The 22,815-nt window shown below is 38.9% G+C and overlaps 2 protein-coding genes across 2 annotated transcripts; both read right to left on the bottom strand.

Annotated features, from left to right (window-relative positions):
- Positions 1-852: 852 nt before the first annotated feature.
- Positions 853-6,654, bottom strand: LOC127811779 (ethylene-responsive transcription factor ERF062-like). Its single transcript, XM_052351949.1, has one exon. It carries the CDS (start codon positions 2,415-2,417, stop codon positions 1,200-1,202), a length of 1,218 nt encoding a protein of 405 aa, XP_052207909.1. The 5' UTR covers positions 2,418-6,654; the 3' UTR covers positions 853-1,199.
- A 12,178-nt stretch (positions 6,655-18,832) lies between these two features.
- On the bottom strand, positions 18,833-19,656 carry LOC127811780 (uncharacterized). The gene is made up of 3 exons (XM_052351950.1): positions 19,548-19,656; positions 19,224-19,326; positions 18,833-19,134 (listed from the first exon to the last, which is right to left on the bottom strand). The coding sequence occupies exons 1-3, from the start codon at positions 19,552-19,554 to the stop codon at positions 19,044-19,046; spliced, it is 201 nt and encodes a 66-aa protein (XP_052207910.1). The 5' UTR covers positions 19,555-19,656; the 3' UTR covers positions 18,833-19,043.
- Between the last annotated feature and the right edge of the window lie 3,159 nt (positions 19,657-22,815).

Below are 22,815 nucleotides of genomic sequence, written 5' to 3' on the forward strand. Positions count from 1 at the left end.
ATATATATGAATGCAAAATAACCCATCTCACAGGCAGTTGGATGACACCAAACACACACACATGGAATTGTTTGACATTTTTTTTCCCTTTTCTATTATTGCACAACTACCAACCAAGTCAAATGCTATTGATCAGTCTCATCATTGAAAGCTCAATGAAACACTCAGCAAAGTTCAGAAACTTCTCATCATTTCTTTCTGTTACTAGACAGCTAACCTTTTTATTATCATTAGAAACAAATCTGACCTTATTATTTTTTTTATCAGAAAGATAAATATATATAAATATGAATAAATTGTACAAGAATGCACTGGGCATACCTAGACAAAATAAGGCACGGAGCCAATTACATACGACCCAAAAAGTTTTTTTTTTTTTTGGAAAATTATAAATTTGGGTTATAAAAATAGTTTTTTTAAAAAAAAATATAAGGAGAATATTATATAAAAAATATAATATTTTGTTAATTTCTACAAAGACAATTTTGTGCACTAGAAATGGGATTTTTTTTTCCCGTCACCAGAAAAGCAGCCTTTTTCTTTTTGTTTCTTTACCTTCTCAAACTTGAGCCAAATCTTTTGACTTGGCAGTAGGCACCTTGTCTATATTCAACCTTTGTGGACAAACGGAATAAATTCCCAGAAATCATGGAACCATGATAGACTCGGCATTTGAGGATATACCAAATTGTTCACTTCCTCCAAATATGGGCCCACAATGACCCAAGCTCTCGGTTGTAGGCCCAATTCCTTTTGGCATAACAAGAGGGCCCATTAAGCTCAGTCTAAATTTGCCAGATAGAAAAGTTAGATCCATCTTTCAAATTTCATTTGCCAACCAGAAACTGAGATGGTAATCAAAGTTCATTCCTCATCAGTTAGAGGAAAGTTTGTCTCATTAAAGCTAAATTCAAGGAAAACAAGAGAAAGGGAGCAAAAAGACCAAGAAGAACAAAAAAAAGATAACTGCATCATTGTAATGAAAAACCATCATGGGAACACATTGCAGAAGATCTAAACTATGATCATTTATGAAGAAAGAACAAACTAATAGGCCTGCTATAGACAAGCACATAACTTTTTGAGTGTTTTTCTTCCGTTATTGATCAAGGATAGCAATACCCAATTCACAATCAATTTGACGTAACACTGCTTTGGCTTCATAACAATGATTTGAATGACCAAACAGGTAGATATTTTCATGAATCAGATACTAGAAGTGCATCCCAGATGGTGTCCATGTCCAAAGATGGCATTCTACTTAGTTGAACACCATCAACATCTACCACAACTTCTTGAGGCTTCTTATTAATCATCTCAGAGCCAGCTTTGCTCTCCGGCTCAAACTGCCTCTCTCTTCTTGCCGGATTCTGGCTCAGGCCTTCCAGGGTTGAGTTCTCGGGCAACTGCTGCCTTGGTGAAGCTGCCGGCTGGGCATCCATGGCCTTCTTTTTAGTACTCATTCCTTGTGAAATTGCTTGTAGTTTTGCTTCAAGAAGCGCAGCTGTGGCACCATTTGCAGAATTGGCTTTAAGCTGGTGTTTCAGATCCGGAAAGTTCAAATGCGCATAATCGCCTCTTAGAATGTAAGCTGCAGTGTCATAGGCGAAAGCAGCCTCCTCTGCAGTATCAAAAGTCCCAAGCCAGACCCTTGTTCGGTTTCTCGGTAACCTAATCTCAGCAACCCATTTTCCCCAGTGCCTTTGCCTCACTCCTCTGAATAACTTTCCCTGAGATGAAGCTGATGGCAAGGAGGCCTTCAGGCTGTGAGGTTGCGGCCTCCTGCCTGTGTACTTCATTGGCTGAGTCTTGGTGGTGCTGAGCCAGTAGTCACTGAAGCCTCTTGAGGAACAACTTGTCAAGTTCTGGTTGATCTTAAGCCATTCAAGCCCTGGATGATGCTGAGTTTGGCCGAGTTGGGACAAGGCGGATGAAGGGTTTGTCGGCTCAATCTTTAAGCTCCTGCCAAGCGATTCATTGGCTCGCGCTGATATCTCCAAGATGGTTGGTTCCTGCAAGAACAAGCCAAGATTTGGGAACTTTGAAGTGGCTGCAGGTGAAGGAGGTGAAGATGGTTCAGCTACATGAGGACGGCTCAGTTCTGGGAAGGATTTCAAGAAGTTTACAGGAATATGGCCATCTCTTGGACAGGAAAAAGAAGCTCCATTTGAGTCAACTGGATTCCATCTACCTACAAAGGTGGCAGCAGAAGCATCTTCTACTGAAGAATTTGACTGTGGAGGACCGGAAAACAACCCATCCGGCGAGGACACCGATGATCTGACACCAGTGTCAGCCCCATCTCCAAGAGAAACGGCCTCATCCACAGCTCTCCATCCATTGGGATCTGAAAACATCTTTGATCCAATCGAGATTCCCCGGAAGGAAAATGGAAACTCCTGCATGAAATTGTCCATCCTAGGATGAACTAGAGAGAGAGAACAAAAATAGAGATAGAAATGATACAATTGAAGCCAGTCAACTATATATACCCACAAAGATGTGGCCTTAACCAAATATTGTGAGATGAGACTACCTTTAAAGCCTCATTTGAAAAATCAGAGGACCTACTTTGTATTCATAAAACCAACTTAAATTGTCTGAGCCAGATCTGCTTGTTCAAGAGGAAAAGCTCATTGCCTTCGTGCTTGCCATTCTTGAAATAACCAATCAGAAACTGACACATAATGCCTTCAGGCTGACCTGTCTTCTAGGGTTCACAGAGAATGAATATTCTTCCCTGACAATGACTCAATAACCTAAAATTTTGCTTTACTTTTTGCATAATTTAGTGTTGCTTTCACTTCTTTTATCAATGATCATGTGATTTTCTTAAGCATCCACATGTTCTTTTGCTCTTTTTTACTTTGCAACTTATATTTAATATCATGATTAGACACAAGATAGGTCCCTTTCCCTTTTCAAGTACCAGTATCACTTTTCAGGTTAGGTTAATTAGTTGCAAATAAACGACATAATAAGCGATATTTGCTAATTAATCACCATGTTTCCACATAAATCCCAGGAACCAGAGCTGGCCCATCCAATCATTAGTCTTAATGGACAGATAATCAGATGGGAAAACATCATCTAGGGTTTAGCAGAGCTCAATTATCAGCATTGTCATCAAGATCATTATTAGTTTTAAGTTATATATGTCTTAATGGTAGTTTTTTTGTAGATCAAGAACTAAAGAAATGGCCTCCAAGTTCATGAACACAGCCATATATAGCTTATTTGGCTTTTCTGCTGTCATCCCTATGTGTCTTTTGAGATGGGTTTAGAGACACTTTACCAATGAATTATCCATTCAGACGAGAAAAAGATAAGAGGTGAAGGGAACACTTTAGGCTATTTTCCACCTCCAGGTTTGAACCCCCAAATGATTAACATCTCATTATTGTCTATTTGCATTCATCTTAAGCAACCTCTCCTGGTTTAAGACAACTAGTCCTCATGCTTTTTTGTATGTGTCCCAAGGGAGATGAACTCCATGAGAGAGAGAGAGAGATTCCCAGAAGTGGCTTTATTCCAATTTGTCTGTTCTAAGTTATTCTATTTGTTACCAAGCTCTATCTAGCAGTGGTGCAGTTGTTTTGGGATTGTTATTTTATAGGAGCACATGGCAAACTGGCAAATGTACACCTCTCTATTTGCCTGGCTCTTGATGATTTGAGGCAAGCATGGCATGAGGCTATGTTTCCAAAGTTGCTTTTGCCCCCTTCTTTTCCCCTACTTTTTTCTTCCTTACCCAACACTGTTCTATATTCCTTCATTTATTTCAGTGCAGTTTTCTGCCCCTCAGACACCTCTACTTCTTATATAGCTCATCCCCACTAGTATTTTTTTTTTTTTTATACATCGGCACACAAAATAACCCACAAACCACACACACGGTACAATAAATTTGTCAGTGGGTTCGGTGTGAAAAAAATTTAAACCCAAACTGTGAAGGAGGTTGCTATAACCTTTTACCATTAGATCAATCTTTCTTTCTTTTTTTTTTCCCTGTAAGTCATTAGAAAAATCTTTGGGGTCCATTACTTTTTGATTTGCGAAAAAAGGTGGACACATGTGGGGAGTGGCATGACCCAACAGTAAATGACAAATCATCTAATAGAAAATTGCGATGACATTGAAACTTGCCCTGTTTTTTTTTATTCTCAGGGGCAGCTTCCAAATCAATTTCAATACTCAATCACCATGTCCGACTACCCCCTCTGTGATTTGGATCCCTAAGTTGACTGGGGAAAGCAGACTTTTTGCATTGAGGCCAAACAAGGCATTACAGATTCCGAACCGATAACACCCACTGCATTGGGAGTTTCTAGTTAAGATGTTGGCTCTTCAATTTTCTTAACTACCCACAAAAGACTTGGAATTTTGACAATGGATCCCATTCAAGCATGAAAACAGAATTGTCACTTCAAAAACATCAAAATGATGCGAATTCAACATTTTTGAAAACAAATATAAATAGGGGGTGTTTGATTATTCAGTAAATGAACAACCAAAAAATCACATTATTTAGTACACGCGTGTAGAAAAAGCAATCCAATCTCTTGCTCCACGCATGAGACTAATATCTCTTGTTAGACTTTAATGATAGCATCATTAACCTCTTCACCTTTAAACCCAAGATAACTTCATTGGTAGACGACCAACTAGGCCCCCAAGGGTAGAAAGATGCTACTCATGGGAAACTCACACATGGGACTTTTTCTTCAACATTTCAACTCTCTTGCCACTTGGATTAGTTTTTGACCTACTTCATGTTAGTGTTTCTTAAACCTTTTCCCACAGGAAGCTTGCTAATGCGACCATGCCAACCCCATTTTGCATTTCCCCTTCCCTAAATCTAGGTATAGCTGCAACAGTTGCATAAATATTCTACCATGAGGCAGATAAAGTCAGCTAAGATAAAAGAAAAACTTCAAAAAGGAGATGAAAAAGGTGAAAGCAACTGCATCAAAATGGAATCCTCCTCCTTCAAGTGATCCCTTTTGTTTTACACCACTACATCTCCCATCCATCATGTCTAACATATGAGGCTGTGTGGCAGGAGAATCTATCTTTCCATTCCATCTTTATCTTACACACTTATTAGGCCTCAATATTCATTCTCACCACTGATCATCATTTCAACAAACAACTCGTATGAGTGGAAGAAGTCCTCTTCTGGCTTCTTCCATTGTCAGCATATACATAGACAATTACCAGACTCTCTTCTGAAGATTGATTAGAAAATCTTATCCTCACCTCTGCAAACTGAGTTGTCCTTGCCCCTCCCCGCATCAGTTCCCTCACAACTTCCACCAAAAAGGGCAGGAACCTCCCTGCTTAAGAAAGGTCGGTAGAAAACCGTATTTGTATGTAGTCTTTCTCTTAATCTTTTACAAAGAGGTTGTTTCTACAACTCGAACCATGAGTAACCATAGAGCAAACAAACTAATTTTGTTGATGACAAAAACAGAACAAGGGCAGGCCAAGTCAGCAGGGTCCAAGACAATTAGTTGTAAGAAAGCAACCTTAATGCTTAAAAACAGCGAGACGGCTGACAAATAGGAAAATGCCAAGCGTCAAAATGTTCTTAATTAAGGATGGATGGCCACTAATCTTTCAGCCTCAAATAGAAATACTGCTAGTCTAAGTAGAAAAATACTAATTGCATATGTGGCAACCTGTTTCTGATTGATCGTAGGATAATTTTGTTTAGTTCAACCATGTCCCTTTTAATGACAAAAAGTTCATCTCCAAACCAACAACCTATAATGCAATATTTAAACTTCAACAACTCCATTACAGAGGGTGTTTAATCACTTGTCCTATGTCATAGACTTTTGTTCTTTATGCAATTTCTTTATTTTTTTGGTCGCATGCTAATGAAAACAAAACAATGACTTAGAAATTATAAATTACAAATATGGCCCCAACTATATGATTTTCTTTTAGGGTAGGGACTCCCATGAGACTGGACATAAGGTTGAATTTCAGGGTAGAGGACCCAAAAACGGAAGGCTGCAGTACCATTCTCAAAAATGGATCTTTCAACTTATTCTTTTGTTAGGGGCTCAGGGAATAAGGGGGGTGATAGCAGAAGATGGTGGCCTTTGTTATACGAATTTCGGCTTCCCAATTATCTTAGTTGGCAAAAGAAAGTGGGAAAAGGAGAGAAGAATGGAGGCTGATGGGTGCTTGTTTATTCAATTCAATCATAGCTTGTTTGGTAAGTGGCGTGGATAGCACGTTTAAGTTGTCCTAACTCACAGTGGGCCACTCCACGGCTATACTTTTCTTCACAACCTAAAACTCTCCCCCCTCTACCTCTCTCACAAATAGAAAAGAAAACCTCCCAAAAAAGGATCTATGTAGGGTTAAAATATGTGCAATTTTCCATTCCAAGTAAAGAGAGTGGGGTCTGATGATTCTTTTTCAAGGAGATTTTCTTTTCTTTTCTTTTCTTTTCTTCTCTTTTTCTATAGTTTGAAAAAGAAAAACCGGTAAAATAATTCCACTAATTAGAAATGGTAAAATTACTCTCTTATAACTAAAAAGTTGAAAAACAAAAAAAAATACTACACAAAAATACAAGCCTCGTATGATGAGAACCTCATGCAATGGAAAAAACATACCAACCTCAAGTAGTTTATTTCCATTCAACTTCAATTCAAATCATAAGGAGGCTATATATCAAATTTTAACTACAAGAGATTTATGTATTTTTATGCAAATTTACAGGGTATAACGTATTATTTTTATTAAATATGTTTTGTAGTGGTAGTATATATATAGATATAGAAACATCTAGTAAAGTACAAGTACAGTGCACGGAATAAATTCATATTCCAAATGCCAACAAATTACAATTCAAAATCATGTCTAAAACAGGAGTTGGTACAGCTTGCTTTCACCTATTCTGTTTGAACGTGCAAGATTGATTATGTATATCCTAATGTGTTATTCACATGTGATGATTTCCTATTTATTTATACAGAACAAATAAAACAGAGCCGAGGGAGCTCATTAAGCTCATTGATAAAACAATTTGTTGCATCATCTTTCCCATTGATTTTGTAGACATCAGCATTTGCTGTGTTGAACCTTGAATTATCTTTGTTAATATTGGTACCATTTCCATTGCATTTGCATTTTCATCCCATCAATCTTAACAAGCATTAAATCCTATACCGATAGATTTTATAGTAACAGTAAAGTTACTCCTTTGCTGAAAGTTCACACAGGTGTCACGACCGGACATATATTAGTAATAGTAGATTACATATATTAGTTAAGTGCAATAATTTTTTATTTTGTCTATTGTACCTTAAAATTAAACGGCCTATAAATGGGCCAGAGTAGGCAAAGAATTGCATTGTGGAATAGTAATATAAATTATATCGCCTCTACATTTCTCTCTCTCAATCTCTTTTGTTTTCCCTCAATTTTCTCTATTCTCTCTCTCCATTTTTCTCGCTCTCCCCCAATTTCTTCTCAATTCCTTTCTAAAACAGCAAAAAGAGCCTACAGATAACTACAACTGGAGATGCGCATTGATATGAGTCCATCAATTCATTTAAACAAATGCATAGTCAAATAGGGACCGATTACAGATTGGGAGGGATAACAAAGCTAACTACTATGCCTCTGCTTCGCGCAATTATATCCACTATTAGAATATATGAACTCCAGAAATTGTTGAACAAATATTTAATGGGGATGCTTAGGAGGGTTGTTGTTTTAAGTGTTTCTTGTAAAAGTTACAGCCTTTAGATATTAAGACTTGGGTCTTCATGCTTCTCAAATTTCTTTCAAATTCTGAGCCAAACTGAACATCAAACTGCAAATTACTCTTGGATGATATTTAAAACAACTGAAGAACATCTACCCAACAACGTGGATGGTAAAGGTGACCATTCTATTGGAGAAAAACAATTCTTTACCCACCCCAATCACAAGTTAGAATACCTTCATTCATCATTGTTTGGGAGAGGCATGAGGAGGACAGGACAATACATAATGGAATGGATCAAAGAGTAAGGAGAGTACCGTAAATGGCACAACGGTAGATAGGGGTATTGTTGTAAAATATTTATAGTTCAAATGTTCCAGTGGTCATATTTCAGCGATCATATTCTAACGGCCATATTATAATGGTCATATTCTCTACCTATAAAAGACAGCCTTTTTACACTTGTGAGATGGAAGAAACTCATGAGCCTCATCTCCTTCTCTTCTCTGTTTACGTTCTGCCTTGTTGTTACTGTTCGACTGTTGCTAGGTTCCCGCATCATATCTTGCTCTCCTTTTGTTCCCAAATCACGTGACTGCACGCGTATTTGGAAGGGCTCGTGTTCTTGGGGATTGCCACCTTGTCTCTTGCACCAATTGTGAGTGGTGGAAATTATCCTTAAGGTCAGTGACGTCTATCACGTCTTGAGTCTCATACACCACTTGTCCACCATAGTCCATTCAATTTTCCAACAGGTAAAACCATAAAATCAACAAAACAAATATTTATTGATACTTTCCCTTCTCCTCCCTACACCCCAAATTTGGGATTTAGTGTGTAACACATGTATATAAGAGCAGATAAACTGCTATAGAAAGGAAGTGGAGAAGCAGCAAACAATAACAGCATTCCCAAATAACTAGTACTCTCTCTTTTAGCTGACAATAAGAACTCACTCACAGAATATGTGAAGCACACAAAAATCAGTGTGGACTCGCCCTTAGAGAAGTTTGAAGCCTAATTTCAAAGGATGCCACTATAGCCTCCTACCTCAAACTAATCCTAGGGGCTTCTAGTACCTTTTATCTCTCAGTGGAAGTCCCTTCAAGTTTCTACAACACTAGCAAGAACCCAAGAGAGTACAGTCATGGGAGCAGATACACATCTCCTAAAACTAATGTGTTTTCATTGAATTTGGTTATGGTTCTGAAATTGGGTCTTCAAAAAATCTAAAATTAAAACAATAAGAATATTGGGATAGTCGGTCAGATGCAGCAGGATGGGCACAGAAGTCCTGACTGATGGGCTGAGAATGAGCAGGATGGGGCACAGAAGGCCAGACTGATGGGCTGAGAACGAGCAGAAGAAGAGTTGGCAGCGGAATTATTTTAACATAAGAAACTTGAAAAAACCCTATAGCAAATGAGAATTCAAAACAGATATTGCAACATGAAAATTTATTTATTTAGCTGTAATAAAAAGATAAAACTGAGTGGCACGTTCTAGAGATCCTGGATCTGGGGTCTTCTAAATCAGAATTCAAATTGCCAGTATGACTACATTCATAGACCATGCATATAAATTTAGATAAAAGCCTCCACAGTTTAACTTAATCTTCAGCAAATGATTTATTTTAACCAACCAAACAACCAAATGAGATTGTAGTCACATGTAAGGATTTTAAGCTGCCGAAAATCAGCATATAAAAGATGAAAACAAAAGGTGCCAAAATGAGACAACTCAAAATCACAAGGTAAATAAATAACAAACACAGGACCTTGCTGATAACTCACACAACGACATTATTTCCATCCTAACACCCAACTTCACACCCCCTCCCCACTAAAAAGGGAAAAATAAAAACAAATACCAAAAAGGGAATTTTATATAAATTAATATTATTTGTAAAAAGAGGAGCAATTGAATGCTCAGACCACAGCATTTCAGACTTAACAATCATTGTCATGTAGCTCACTTCGTAAAAATTCTGGCAACAGAAATGGGAATGAGCTGGTTACAGAGCATATATGTATTTATTGGCCCTTTTAATTATATGGCACTCTTAAAACTCAAACTCAGGGTACAGCAGCTAGTCATGAATATTGTGTCATTCCACAAAGTCAAGGTACTAATATGCATGGCCCTTAAGAAAGCTTATGGGACTGATAAAGAAGAAAAAACTGCAAAAATTGATTCAATTCACCATAATTGATTAGTTAAATATGTTGGCTTAACACATTCCTATTTCAAACAGCTACTTTCACCTAGAATTGTTTTCTAATCAAAATATGTGGTAGTGTTGGACTTAAGTCAAATGACAAACCTTAAACAAATCCTTAAATAACGATTTTGCTTTATGTTCAGTTAAAGCATAAGTTTGGGACCAATATAGTATGCTCCATTCCTTTTCAAACTTCCCAAAATTGGATGCTGAATATTAATGAATAGCAGCTCAAAACATTTAGGGTGTCTGATTAACAACATGAAACCCAATTCAGAAATCAAAACATTTTAAGCGTATGCCCACTTTAAAAAAAAGCATGTTTTAAGCACAAAGCGCAGAATGTTTGGGACTTTTTTTTTATGTGAAGCTCGACAACTTTAAATGAGTATGATTAAAGTATGCTTAAATTACGCTTTTACTTGAGCTCTGAAGTGCAAAAAAAACACGCTTTAGAAATACACTTGATTTTTTTTTATTCAAACAATATGAATAGTTAGATTTGTTTATAATTTTTCAATAATGTGACTACTTATGCTAATTTTTAGCATATTCAGATCCTTTCAACTGAGAATTTAAACTGATTTGTCTTCCAAATTCCATCAGAATCAACAACTAACCATTTTGTATCTTTCTTTATGTCCCCTACGTGTATGTGTTTTTGCTATGTTGAATGAACTTGTAAATTGATATAAAATATAAATAAAAAATGATATCTTCTTTTTTACTAAATTTTTAGCCCTCATTCTTATTTAGTTTTGTTTTAATGATTAATTTTTTAATAATTTATATTATTTATGCTTATAAAAATTTATACTCTGTACTTCATTTTAATGTGCTTCACTTCAGCATACGCTCAAGCTTCGTAGGCGTTCTGCACTTTTAACGCTTTTCAAACACGTGTGTGCCAAAGCAAGATTGGTTAATGAAACCAGCTTACGGCAGAGAACACACTACTAAACTGCCTTCCAAAAGTAGATAATTAGCCAGAGTTTGAATAGTCAAGAACTTCATTTCCAAGTGAACCCCCTGATCAACAAGCAGCAACTTCCTTTTCAAGTCCTGCAGCCAATAAATGATGACAGTCGCATTCATCAGCAGGACACACGAGAGTAAATCCTAGGAGGAACCCAGGTAAAATATCTTATCCCTTCATTACCTTTGTATTGCTTTCTTTCAGAGTACTTCAATTCATTCTCATCCTTAATCTTCTATTAGGCTTGTCTCACTTCAAGTCCTCAGACAAACAGTCAAAAGTTTGGCTTCCAAGGTTATCCAGTATATATGACAAAGCTATTAGTATAAGACCACTTGTTCCTGCTACTTGAAAGATTCAGCAGTTTACTATGTTCAAGAAATCCTTCAAATTATATCTCAATTGCAATGATTGCATGGTTCAATGGAAGCATGTATTGTGATTATAGTATAGCCCTGCCAAGGGGCAGCAGCACCAGGTCGAAAGAGTTGTTAATCTCTCATTTTCTCGCCATGTCAGTAGGGCTGAGCACAACTCAAACCATTCCCTGTAAAACCATAGTTATATATCCAAAGCTAATTTATACTAGTTTTACAAAATATCCTCCATAGTTAGTTTATCTATGAGAATGCCATTCCCTGTAAAACCATTCTATTCTCGTTCACTTGTCACATATACCCTAGCAAGACTTAGCTAGCAGCGGCACAAGCTGACTCCTTCCTCTTCACTTCTTCACAGAAACCCTAGGCAGATTCAATCACCAACCTCCCTCCCCTGCAATCCGATATCGCCTCTGTTGTCTTACTGCTCACCGTCAGTCCTCACTGGTTTCCCCCTTCTTTGCCAACCCCATCTCGCCCTCAGTTTTCTCACTGTGACACCACCGACACCTCATCTTCTCACACCTCCTCCTCCTCCTTGTTCCTCTGAGATATTGCAACTACCGGTTGCTACAATATTTCCTCACCATCACTGCTCACACTCGGCTTCAAAGTATTTTTTTTTTGGGTTTTCTAAGAGTTGATCTATTTGGGCTTAGAGTGCAAAACATTGTTTTTTTTTTTCCTGAAAATAAGAAAATAGTCAGTTAATTCAGTGTTACCGCCTGTCAAGCCCTTAGGTCAAGGGCTGGGCAATTGGCAGAACTCCGAGAAGAATTCCAAGAGAAAGTCAGAAATTTTAGGGAGAAAGAGAACTAGAGAGGGGAATGGAAGAGAACGAGAGAGATGGAGGGAGAAATTGAGAAGAAAGAGAGAAGGGAATTCTGTTATTCAATCAATTGATGTTTTTTCTTCTACAACCGCCTTCTTATAAGGTGTCTCTTACAATTAGGAGAGCTAAGTGCCACCCAATTGGTTAGGCTTGTTCTAACTACCTAACCATAGCTTGTTACACAGTTTACAATAGTTCCCTTTATTACACTTCTAACCCCCGGGTCATAACAATTGCCCCCCTTGATGAAAAAATTATTGTCCTAAAAAATTTAGAGGTTGATTGCTCTAGGAAACCGCTGCAGCAAATCCAGCAAGTACTCCCATGTTGTGAGATCCGGCTGTAAGTTTTTACACCTCACCAAAACTTGAGTAATTGGACCACACCTTCAAGTTCCTTTTCCATAAGGGGCAAAACTGAGTTGGTGGCAGTATTAGGCCCCACTGACTTTTTTAACAATGAAACATGGAACACCGGATGCATTTTAACTCCTATAGGCAATCACAACCTATAGGCTACCTCTCCCACCTTAGCAAGTATGGTAAAAGATCCAAAATATTTTGAACTGAGCTTCGACACGGGTATTTGAGAAAGTAGGCTGAAGGAAACGTTTAACCTTTAAGAATACACTGTCACCCACAGCAAATGCCCTTGCACTCCTTCAATTGGCAGTCTGTACCATCCGATTACTGGCGGCTGCAGCTAATTCCCTCTTTAAGTCCATCAAAACCTCCTGTCTTTGCTGTAGATAATGCTCCACTTCAGTCATAGTAGTGGGAAGATTAGGGATGGCCGGTAGCAGGGGCTGATTGTACCCAAATGTGGCCTCGAAGGGAGTCCGCTTAATAGCACTATGGTAGCTAGAATTGTACCACCATTGATAGCCACTTATTCCAACTCCTAGGCTTAGTAAAACACATGCACTGCAAATATGGCTCAAGGCATTGATTAACCCGTTCCGTTTGGCTGTCAGTTTTGGGGTGATGCGCTGTGGACATGTGAGCCCAAACCCCAAACTTCTGAACAATTCCTGCCAAAAAATGCTAGTAAAATTTTTATCCCTATTCGACACAATAGTCTTATGGGCTCCATGAATCTTCACCACTGAATCTAGGAACAACTTTGCCACTTCTTGAGTTGAGAAAGGGTGGGTTAGGCTGAGAAAATGAGCGAATTTAGTCAGCCTATCTACTACTACCAAGATTACATCTTTGCCCTCTGATTTTGGTAAACCCTCTATGAAATCCATAGAGATTCCCTCTCATGCTTGATTCGGTATGGGCAATGGCTGCAATAACCCTGGAGAAGCCACTTGTTCATGTTTACGGTGCTGGCATATCTCACATGCCATCACATATTTCACCACCTCCCTATTCAATCTAGGCCAATAAAAGAGTTGTCTCACCCTATAATAGGTTGCTCTCACCCCCGAATGCCCACCCAAGGGTGAACCATGAAATGCTTGCATGATATTATTCTTCAACTGCCCATCATCCCCCACAACTAACATTCCTTTAAACCAGTGTTCTAAAAGACGCCTAGCTCCTAGGACGCTTAGGCGAAGCCTAGGAAAACTGTTGTTTTCAACACATAAACCTACATTATTTTGTAATATTTGTTGCTTTCTTACATTATTTTGTGCTTTCATCTAATAGTAAATTACACACAAATTAAATTATATATTAACAATAATTTAACCCATGAAATGTACTTTTCTTGATTTTTTTTTCCCACAAATTTCTCCCAAATTTCCTAGCTGTTAACCATTCAACATGTGCTTTTTGACCACTGCTTTGGTTTATTTGGTGTTTGGTCTCTCTCTCTCTCTCCCCCCCCCCCTCCCTAAATCTCTCGTCTCCCAGACGAGTTCCATTCTTCTTTGCTCCCTCTGTTCAATGACTACTACTATAAGAGGTAAAGAGCCCGCCTCCTCCTCTTCCGCTTCTCGGAGTGGCGACAGAATGGAACAGCGAGGACACTTCATCCACCTTTGTCCACATGGCTCTTACAAATCGCAACGGTCAGGCCACGCGCGACCCAGGTAGGTAGGCACCTTCGTCCACCATCTCTACATGGCTCTTACAAATCACAACGGCCAGGCCGCGCGTGACCCAAGTAGGTAAGCAGCCTATGCCACGCCCGACTCAGGCAGCTAAGCACTGCCTAGGCTCCAATCAGGCCGGATTAATCGGCTCGGCACCTAGGGTGCCGGTTAGGGCTTAATCACAGCAACCAAGGGCCGCCTAGCACCTAGGCGGTGCTTAGGCAGCCGCCTTGGCCGCGTTTTAGAACACAGCTTTAAACTTGATCACTCCATTAGAAAGTGTATACCCTTGCAGATTATTGGGTTGGACAACCAACTGAGCTAATAACCGTTGCAACCAATCCATCTTTTCATAACTTTCCACAGTATCCTTGACCCAACCTGGAGTTACAGCCATGATAGCCTGACAAGTACCTTTTTCCTCTCTTCTAGATAGGGCATCTGCCACCAAATTCTCCTTCCCTTTCTGGTATTGGATTGTGTAATCCAATCCCAAGAGCTTCGAAATCCCCTTCCATTGCAATTGAGTATGAAGTCTTTGCTAAAGCAAGACCTGAAGACTTTCATAGTCTGTCTTAATCACAAAGGGATTGCTCTCCAAACAATGTTGCCACCAATACAACAATTAGTTCTTTATCATAGACACTCAACCCTAAGTGTTTAGGGGCCAAACCTTGGCTGATGTAAGTTAACAGTCTTCCTTCTTGCATAAGTATAGCTCCCACTTCGCTGTTACAAGCATCAATCTCCACAACGAAGGGTTTAGAAAAATCGGGCAGTGCCAAAACTGGAGCTTGGGTCATGGCCTTCTTAAGGGCCCCAAAAGCTGCATCCGCCTTGGGGTTCCAATGGAAGTCATCCTTCCTAAGAAGCTCAGTCACCCCATAATGCTGAATAAATTTTCTGTAATATTCAGTCAATCTCAAAAACCCCCTAAGCTCCTTAACCGTTGCAAGTCTAGGCCAACTCATCATAGTTTCTATTTTCTTCGGGTCAGTACTTACTCCATTTCCTGAAATAATATTCAGTCAATCTCAAAAACCCCCTAAGCTCCTTAACCGTTGCAAGTCTAGGCCAACTCATCATAGTTTCTATTTTCTTCGGGTCAGTACTTACTCCATTTCCTGAAATGATATGGCCCAAATATTTCACGTCCCCTTTGGAAAAAGTACATTTAGACAACTTGACATACAATTGATTAAATCTAAGGGTGGTATCCAGCTCTAAGGTCCAATTTAGAAAAAATGGTAGCATCGGATAGTTCATCAAACAAGTCCTCAATAATAGGTATAGGAAATTTATTTTTAATGGTAATAGAGTTGAGCTATCTATAGTACACACAAAATCGCCGAGTGCCATCCTTTTTTTTGACAAAGAGCATTGGTGAAGCATAGGGACTTTGGCTAGGTTGAATGATGGAATTGGCTAACATTTCCTTGACATGCTTTTCAATCTCAGTTTTCTGTATAAGTGCATAACGGTAAGACCGAATGTTCATAGGTTCGGTATTAGGTTTAAGGTGTATCGAATGGTCAAAAGGTCTTTGAGGTAGTAAGGATTTGGGTTCCAAGAATAAGTCCTTAAATTCAGTCAACAGTAAGTGTAAGTTATCACAAGTGCTTACCTCAATTAGGAGTTGGATGACTGTTGGCCGAGCATTTGCTTGTTAGTCCTCCATCCCTACTCCTTGTTCCTCACATTCCACTGCTTGTATAGAATATAATTGTGAGATCAGCCCCCTTTCTTTTGTATCAGCTTTCGTAATTTTCTTTCCGAAATCATCTTACACTCACCTTGCTCTAAGCTGCTCACCAATGTCAACTTTCTCCCTTCAATTTTCACCATCACCTCCAACTTGTTGAAGTCAAAGGTCAATGGACTTACGGTTCTCATCCAATCAACCCCAAAATAATCCCCTAACTCCAATACTCTCAAGTCAGCCACAAACTCTACCCCTTACATCAACCACTTAAAATTGAAGCACTTGTGATAGCTGTACATCCTGTTCCCATTTGCCACCGTCACCGATAGGGGGTTCGTTTCTATCAATTCACACTTGAGACCTGCATCAATAGCTTTATTCAAAAAGCTATGAGTGTTGCCGCTGCCTATTAGCACTGTCAACCTTCTTTTTCCCACCTGCCCTTTAACTTTAATGATTTTCCCAATGGGACCTCCCTTTAATGCATGGAAAGAAATCTCACCTCCTTCATCCCCTTGTGTCTCCTCTATATTTTCCTCAATTACTTCCTCTTCTAATCTTTCCTTTCCTTCCCTTCCTCTCTTCATTTGATCCTTCCATTTTCAGCATTAACCTCCTACATTGGTGCCCTGGACTGTACTTCTCTCCACATTTAAAGCATAGGCCCAATTGTCTCCTCTGCTCGATAGTCTGATTCTTGTTTGCCCCTTGACCTGTGGCATTCTTAGCCCTTCCTTGGCCTGCACCCCAAGTTATAGCCTTGAAGTTACCCCCAACCTGTGGGTTTTGGCCCTTGTTGGGCTATGTCCACACCTTATTCTTCTTGAATATTGCCTCCAATGTCAGTTCTTGTGACCGGGCTTTCTCTGCTACTTATTTAACTGATGATGGCATCATCATCTTCACTATCAGTCACAACTCATCCTTCAATCCACTAACAAAACTTGACACGAAATAGGGTTTGGTTAAGCTTGGTTGTGCCACCCATAGTAATGCCCGCAACTCTTCAAACTTCTTTTGGTCTTCAACCGACCCCTCTTGCCTCAATTTGTTAAATTCTTCAACCACATCTGCCATACTCTTCTCACCAAACCGACCACACAATTCTTCCTTCAGGCCAAGTCACTGCCCCATCCTCAGCTTGCCTCCAACCTTGATACCATGTGTTGGTCGTATCATTGAGATACGTTGTTGCCAATGTTACCTTCTGCTCCTCACTAACCTGATAAAATTCAAAGAATCTCTCACAACGACATATCCACCACCTCGATTTAACCCCCTCAAATATTGAAATTTCCAATCGAGACCTCATGTATGACTCAAAATTGAGGAAGCAGTACCCCTTACCTGATTTTCCCTCTCCCACTCAGGCCTATCTTCAACTTCACGCCTTCCATCTGGCCTGGGTAGAATGCCATCCCAATCCAAGATCGGTTCAGGAGCCGTTCTTGGAGGGAAATCAGTTGGTAAACGGAACTGTGGCAGGGCGGATAGCATGTTGAACATGCTATCAATCTTTTGCCCATAGTGATCCACCCTTACTTGGCCCTTCTCCAACTTGCGTATGTTGTCCTTAATGGTTGCCATGTCCTCCCGACTCTGAATTAGGGCCTCCTGCGTGCGCGACATGCCGAATTCCAGAGCCTTCATTCGATTCTCTAGCTGCTTCAGTCGAGTGCCTTCCACCATGATGTTAGGTCGCTTGCCACCCACTTCCGATCATCAGTTCTTGCGGAAATCCTCTGTCATTCGCTGCGGTCCACCCCCGCCTTCGAATCGTGCTTGGGAGCCACTGAAGATCCTGATACCAAATTGTCAAGCCCTTATGTCAAGGGCTGGGCAATTAGCGGAATTCTAAGAGAAATTCAAAAATTTTAGGGGGAAAGAGAACGAGAGATAAGGGAAGAGAACAAGAGAGATGGAGGGAGAAATTGAGAAGGAAGAGAGAAGGGAACTTTGTTATTCAATCAATTGGTGCCTTTTCCTTTTACAACTGCCTTCTGATAAGGTGCCTCTTACAGTTAGGAGAGCTAATTGCCACCCAATGGGTTAGGCTTGTTCTAACTACCTAACCATAGCTTGTTACACAGTTTACAATAGTGCCCTTTATTACACTTCTAACCCTCAGGTCACAACACCGCCTTACTGGTTAATTAAATTAATCGGTTTAATTGATCTTCTCTAAGTTCGGTTCAATTTTGGTTATAATACAACTCAATTAAGTGTTTTTTTTTTTTTTTTTTTTTGTAACCAAATCAACCAAAACCAACCAAATAGACAGATTGCTCTACATGACCAGAAGGTAATGATGGTACACAGTCACCAAAAGCAATATCCAAGGCTCCTAACAGCTGAATCAGTTATGTGCCCATAATTGTTGTGACAACTAATTTTTGCAAAACCATCTCACTAGATAATAAAAAACCTCCCATTCGAACAAGGGATTGCAATGCATAATTGCAACTGAAAATTTTCTATGAACCTAAATTTCACGCCTTCTTGAAGTTGTTAAATTGCTTAAGCCAACAAATGTTCACCACAGGCATCCACCAGTGTGTTCTAACCCAACAAAAGCCTAGCATTACAGCTAAATAGGCTCAAGACATGTACAATGACGACATCCTGCACCTTGTCCCTTCCAACAGCAAGAACAACAATAACTCCATGAACTTACTAAGTTACCATGCATCATAGCAGATATAATTTTGAAGAAACTAGGAAGCCCTAAACCAATAACATAAATTTCTAAGAATTTGAATTCAAGGCATCTAACACATAAGGTGCAACATCATAACATCATTATGATCGTGATTGGAACAATGGCCAAGTTACACAATAAACCGAACATGCAAAGTAAACAAAATGATATTTTGATTCAGCTACATAGTTCTTGTAACCGGAAATCCACTCCCAAGTACAATAACCCAATCATGAAAACAGATAGAAGCTATCATCAACAGAGTAATTCGATATCTAGAATTTTTTACCATTATAATAGTTCACATAGAGTCAAACGGCAAAGACAACTGCTTCTTACACCGAACAACACAATACGGACGAAACATGAGAGTTAAAACGCACCCAAACCCCAAATGCCATCCTTATCAGACTACACAATCAAGTTTAAGGCAAACCCTTGATAATATGGTTCCAATTCTGTTATTTCTTGTTGCTTTTGCCTCCGGCATCGCCGCTCCCTGCCGCCTGCGCCGCCTTCTTGGCGGTCTTCTCTTGAAGCGCCTTTGCATCCCTACCAATGCAAAACCCTAATTCAGTCTCGATCCATATTTCACCCACAAATTGATGCAAGAAATCGAATTTTAGGGGCGAAAATTGAACCTCTCGCGTCGCTGTTCGGGGGTCAATCCATCGTCCTTGGTCTTGCCCTTGCCGCCGGTCCGAGCCTGAGATCTTTCGCGATCTCGCTCCCTTTGGTTACCTCGTTAGATCCAGTCAAGAAAAACCCATGCCCAATCCACAAATACACGCAATTTATCGCACAAATCCATCAAACAAAACAAATGTTAAAAAACCAAAATCGAGAATTATAACATCGAATTTGATCAATCCAAACCACAAATCAGCAAATCGAGCAAAAGAAAACGACAAAACCGAGAAATAGGAGACAAGGGTTCGCGTCAAAACAGTGGATCTGAAGGATATGAGTCATCGCGAAGCCGCAAACGCGATCGTCGTGCAAGAAAGTCTGCAGAAAGAGCAGGATGCGTGGTCGGGATCTGTGGCCTTGGTTGTTATTTATAGTTGGTGGTGATTATTATTCCATACATCATAGCCTAGAGGATTAAATTAATCTCAGCCGTTCATTATTATGACTTGATAAACATGATTGTTTCGCTGATTGCAAATTAGAATGAAGTGTCAAATAAGTCGAGTCTGAATAATAATAATAATAATAATAATAATAATAATAATAATATTGCCAATTTGATTGATTAATTGAGCATATTACCTATTATATTGGTAGTTGTTAAACCGAAGGAGGGCTAGGATGAGTGTTTTGCATATTAATTCAATTGTTTATGACTAAGGAAGTCTTTTTTAATTAATATATGAGTTGAAAAAAAAGTAAAATATGAAAAATTATATTGTAGATAAAAATATTTTTTTATAGTATTTGTTAAATTTATTTGATAATTTTTTTTTTTAAAAAAAGTCATGTAACCTTATATGATATGTTTTAAATAAATTTATCTCTTTCTTTTCGGATAAATTTATTTTAGATCTTATATATAAAAAAAAATAACCTATGTACGTTCAATGCATTTCAAAAAATTTAATAAATAATCTGATAAAAATTTTGAAATGTTTCATATGCTTATTTTGACTATTTTATATCTTGATTCGAAAAACATTTCAATCTTATTTTGATATAATATTATTTTACTCATTTTAACAAACATTACCTAAATCGACACTATTATCATTGTTTTGCTCGTGTAGGTGTACTATCGTAAGAATCCATATTTTCGTAAGGTTGTCACGTAATTTAAACAAGTTTAAAATGTCAAAAATTGGCCTGATAGTAGTTATAAGTACCGAATCGACTGCAAAAAATGTTTCGGAGTGAAATTGTCTAAGGAAAATTATATGGTCTCGATGAGCATTCTGAGATAAGATTTATGGTATCGAAATAAATCAAATCAATAACGATTTTTGGTACAGCTAAAATGCAGCTGTCATTTTGGCTACAAAATCGAATTGTCGTAAGGGATTCTCGGGAAGTCAACGAAAGCCTGAGGAGGCTCCGATTTTTCTTAATGAGCAACCCTTCAATGGTTTCAGGATGAAACGATAGCTCGGTAAGGACACTGGGGCAAAATCGACATTTTTGAGTAGTTTTGAAGTTATTAATTTTGTGTTTTCGGTATTGTAATGCAATTTAATTCAGTGTTTGAGGGCGTATTTGCAATTAAGGAATTGTATAAGTGAAATAGAGATGAATTTTTAAATTAAAATATGTAATTTTTTTATTATTGTAGTTTAATATATATATATATAATATGTATCAGTGGGCGTGCGTGGAGGCCATATCCTACAACTCCAGCCATGCTCTGCAACTCCACGCCCTGCAATCATGATGGCTGGCAGTAAGGAAGGATTCTCATACCAAGAGGGTTCTTCACGCAAAGAAGTATGGGCAAAGCGGTGAAAAGAGGAGTGAAAATGACTATAAATAGGGAGAGATTTAAAGAATTGGAATAGGGGAGAAGTGAGGGAAATGGCAGCGAGCTTCGAAGACAAAGATCAGAGAGTAGAGCGAGAGAGAGAGAGAGGCCAAGAATGCGAGGTCGGAAGAGGGATAGGAGGCAGCAGCTTGCGGCAGCCATGACCGCAAGCTCGAGCAATGAATGGGTGGCTAGCGAGCAGAGACAAAACTGCATCGGGGTAGGAGGAGGTTAGTAGAGGTTGGAACGGCGGCCGAGATGATCGGGGGTGCTGCCATAGCAGCCGCGAGGCTACTATTACAGCAACCAGGCGTGAGTAATGGCCGCGGGCAGCGAGCAGGGGTGATGACGGCCGGTTGCAGCAGGTCGCGATGGTGGCTCCGAAGGCAACTTCGAGCGGCGACGATGGAAGCTAGGCGATGGCGAGCAGCGGCGCTAGTGCGCGAGGCGCATGGCAGAGGCAGTTCGGGCGTCGCAGGTGCAGGCGCAGTGAAGAAATGAAGGTTGAAGATGAAATGAGGGAGAAAAAAAATAAAAGAAAAAGAAAAAAAGAAGAAAAAGGAAAAGAAAAGAAAGGAAAATGGAAAAAAAAAGGGAAAATAGTGAAGAAAATTTTAAAAAAAATCCCAAAAAATAGGATTTGGAGATTTTGTAATATTCTAAAGATTTTGGAAAGAAAAATTGTCCGGGGTCGCGATTCGAGGATATGGCACGCATCTTGAGAAAGCCTAAAAGGCTAAATTAAGGTAAATAAAATTTCTTAGAAAATTTTAAAAATTCAAGAATATTATTATATGAATTATCATAATAAAATATTTAAGAAATATTTAGTTTGGATTTATTGAGGAAAAAAAGGAAGAAATAGAGAGAAAAATAAAGAAAATATAAGAAATTATGGAAAAATAGATTTTAATACTTATTTAAATAAATATGGTTATTAGGATGCTTTAAGGTTTAAGTTGAAGTGACTTGTGCAAATTTTGAGGTTGGCACGCAAATCGAGGTGATGCACATATTTCGAGGTAAGGCACGAATATCGAGGTAGTCCGATAAACTTGAGAAGATAAGTGGTACTTTCCAACTGGATTTAGCTTTATAAAAAATGCTTGATTTGTGGGTGATTTATGTTTCAAACCTCGATCTTCGGGGATACTTTTATCATATTAACATGCTCTAATATGTATCCATCATGTAGACTGCATACATGATATGACTATGAAATGCATAAATACACGTTGATATCATTGATCACACGCATTGTGGCCATAGGGAGTACGAACTGGCACTGCTACTTTACCAAGGGTGCCCCCATACACCCCGGTTTCGAATGAGGTGGTTATAAAAATGGCGAGTAGTATAAAAGGGTGTAGTTGACCCCTACGAAGAAATAAGACATTGCATTCATGCACGAAATATGTTTTTGTACCATTACTTAGATGATTCATCATCTAACCCCTAGAATATTCAAACATTCCAGATGGAGATTATAGCTAATACGATGATGAATGAAGCATGAAATGGCACTTAACAAAGTGCATGATGAATTGAATGATGAATGAAATGTATGTTATGTACCCTATTTAAGGTTAATGTTAGTTGAGAACTTATACTTTGTATTAAGTTATGTTAAAGTAAGATGTCAGGTTCTGTAAGCACCCCCGCCCGAATATCCCCAACCACCCGAACTACCCGAACGAGAGCACCTACGGGATGGAGAAAGAATGGAACACGAGACCAAAAACCAC

This window comes from Diospyros lotus, chromosome 10 (assembly GCF_014633365.1).
Source record: "Diospyros lotus cultivar Yz01 chromosome 10, ASM1463336v1, whole genome shotgun sequence".
NCBI classification, from domain to species: domain Eukaryota; kingdom Viridiplantae; phylum Streptophyta; class Magnoliopsida; order Ericales; family Ebenaceae; genus Diospyros; species Diospyros lotus.

Excerpts from the sequence above, each read along its gene's own strand:
- LOC127811779 (XM_052351949.1), bottom strand. The coding sequence starts at position 2,417 with ATGGACAATTTCATGCAGGAGTTTCCATTTTCCTTCCGGGGAATCTCG.
- LOC127811780 (XM_052351950.1), bottom strand. Across the intron at positions 19,135-19,223 it reads CCCGAACAGCGACGCGAGAG|GGATGCAAAGGCGCTTCAAG; the intron begins GTTCAATTTTCG and ends TTGCATTGGTAG.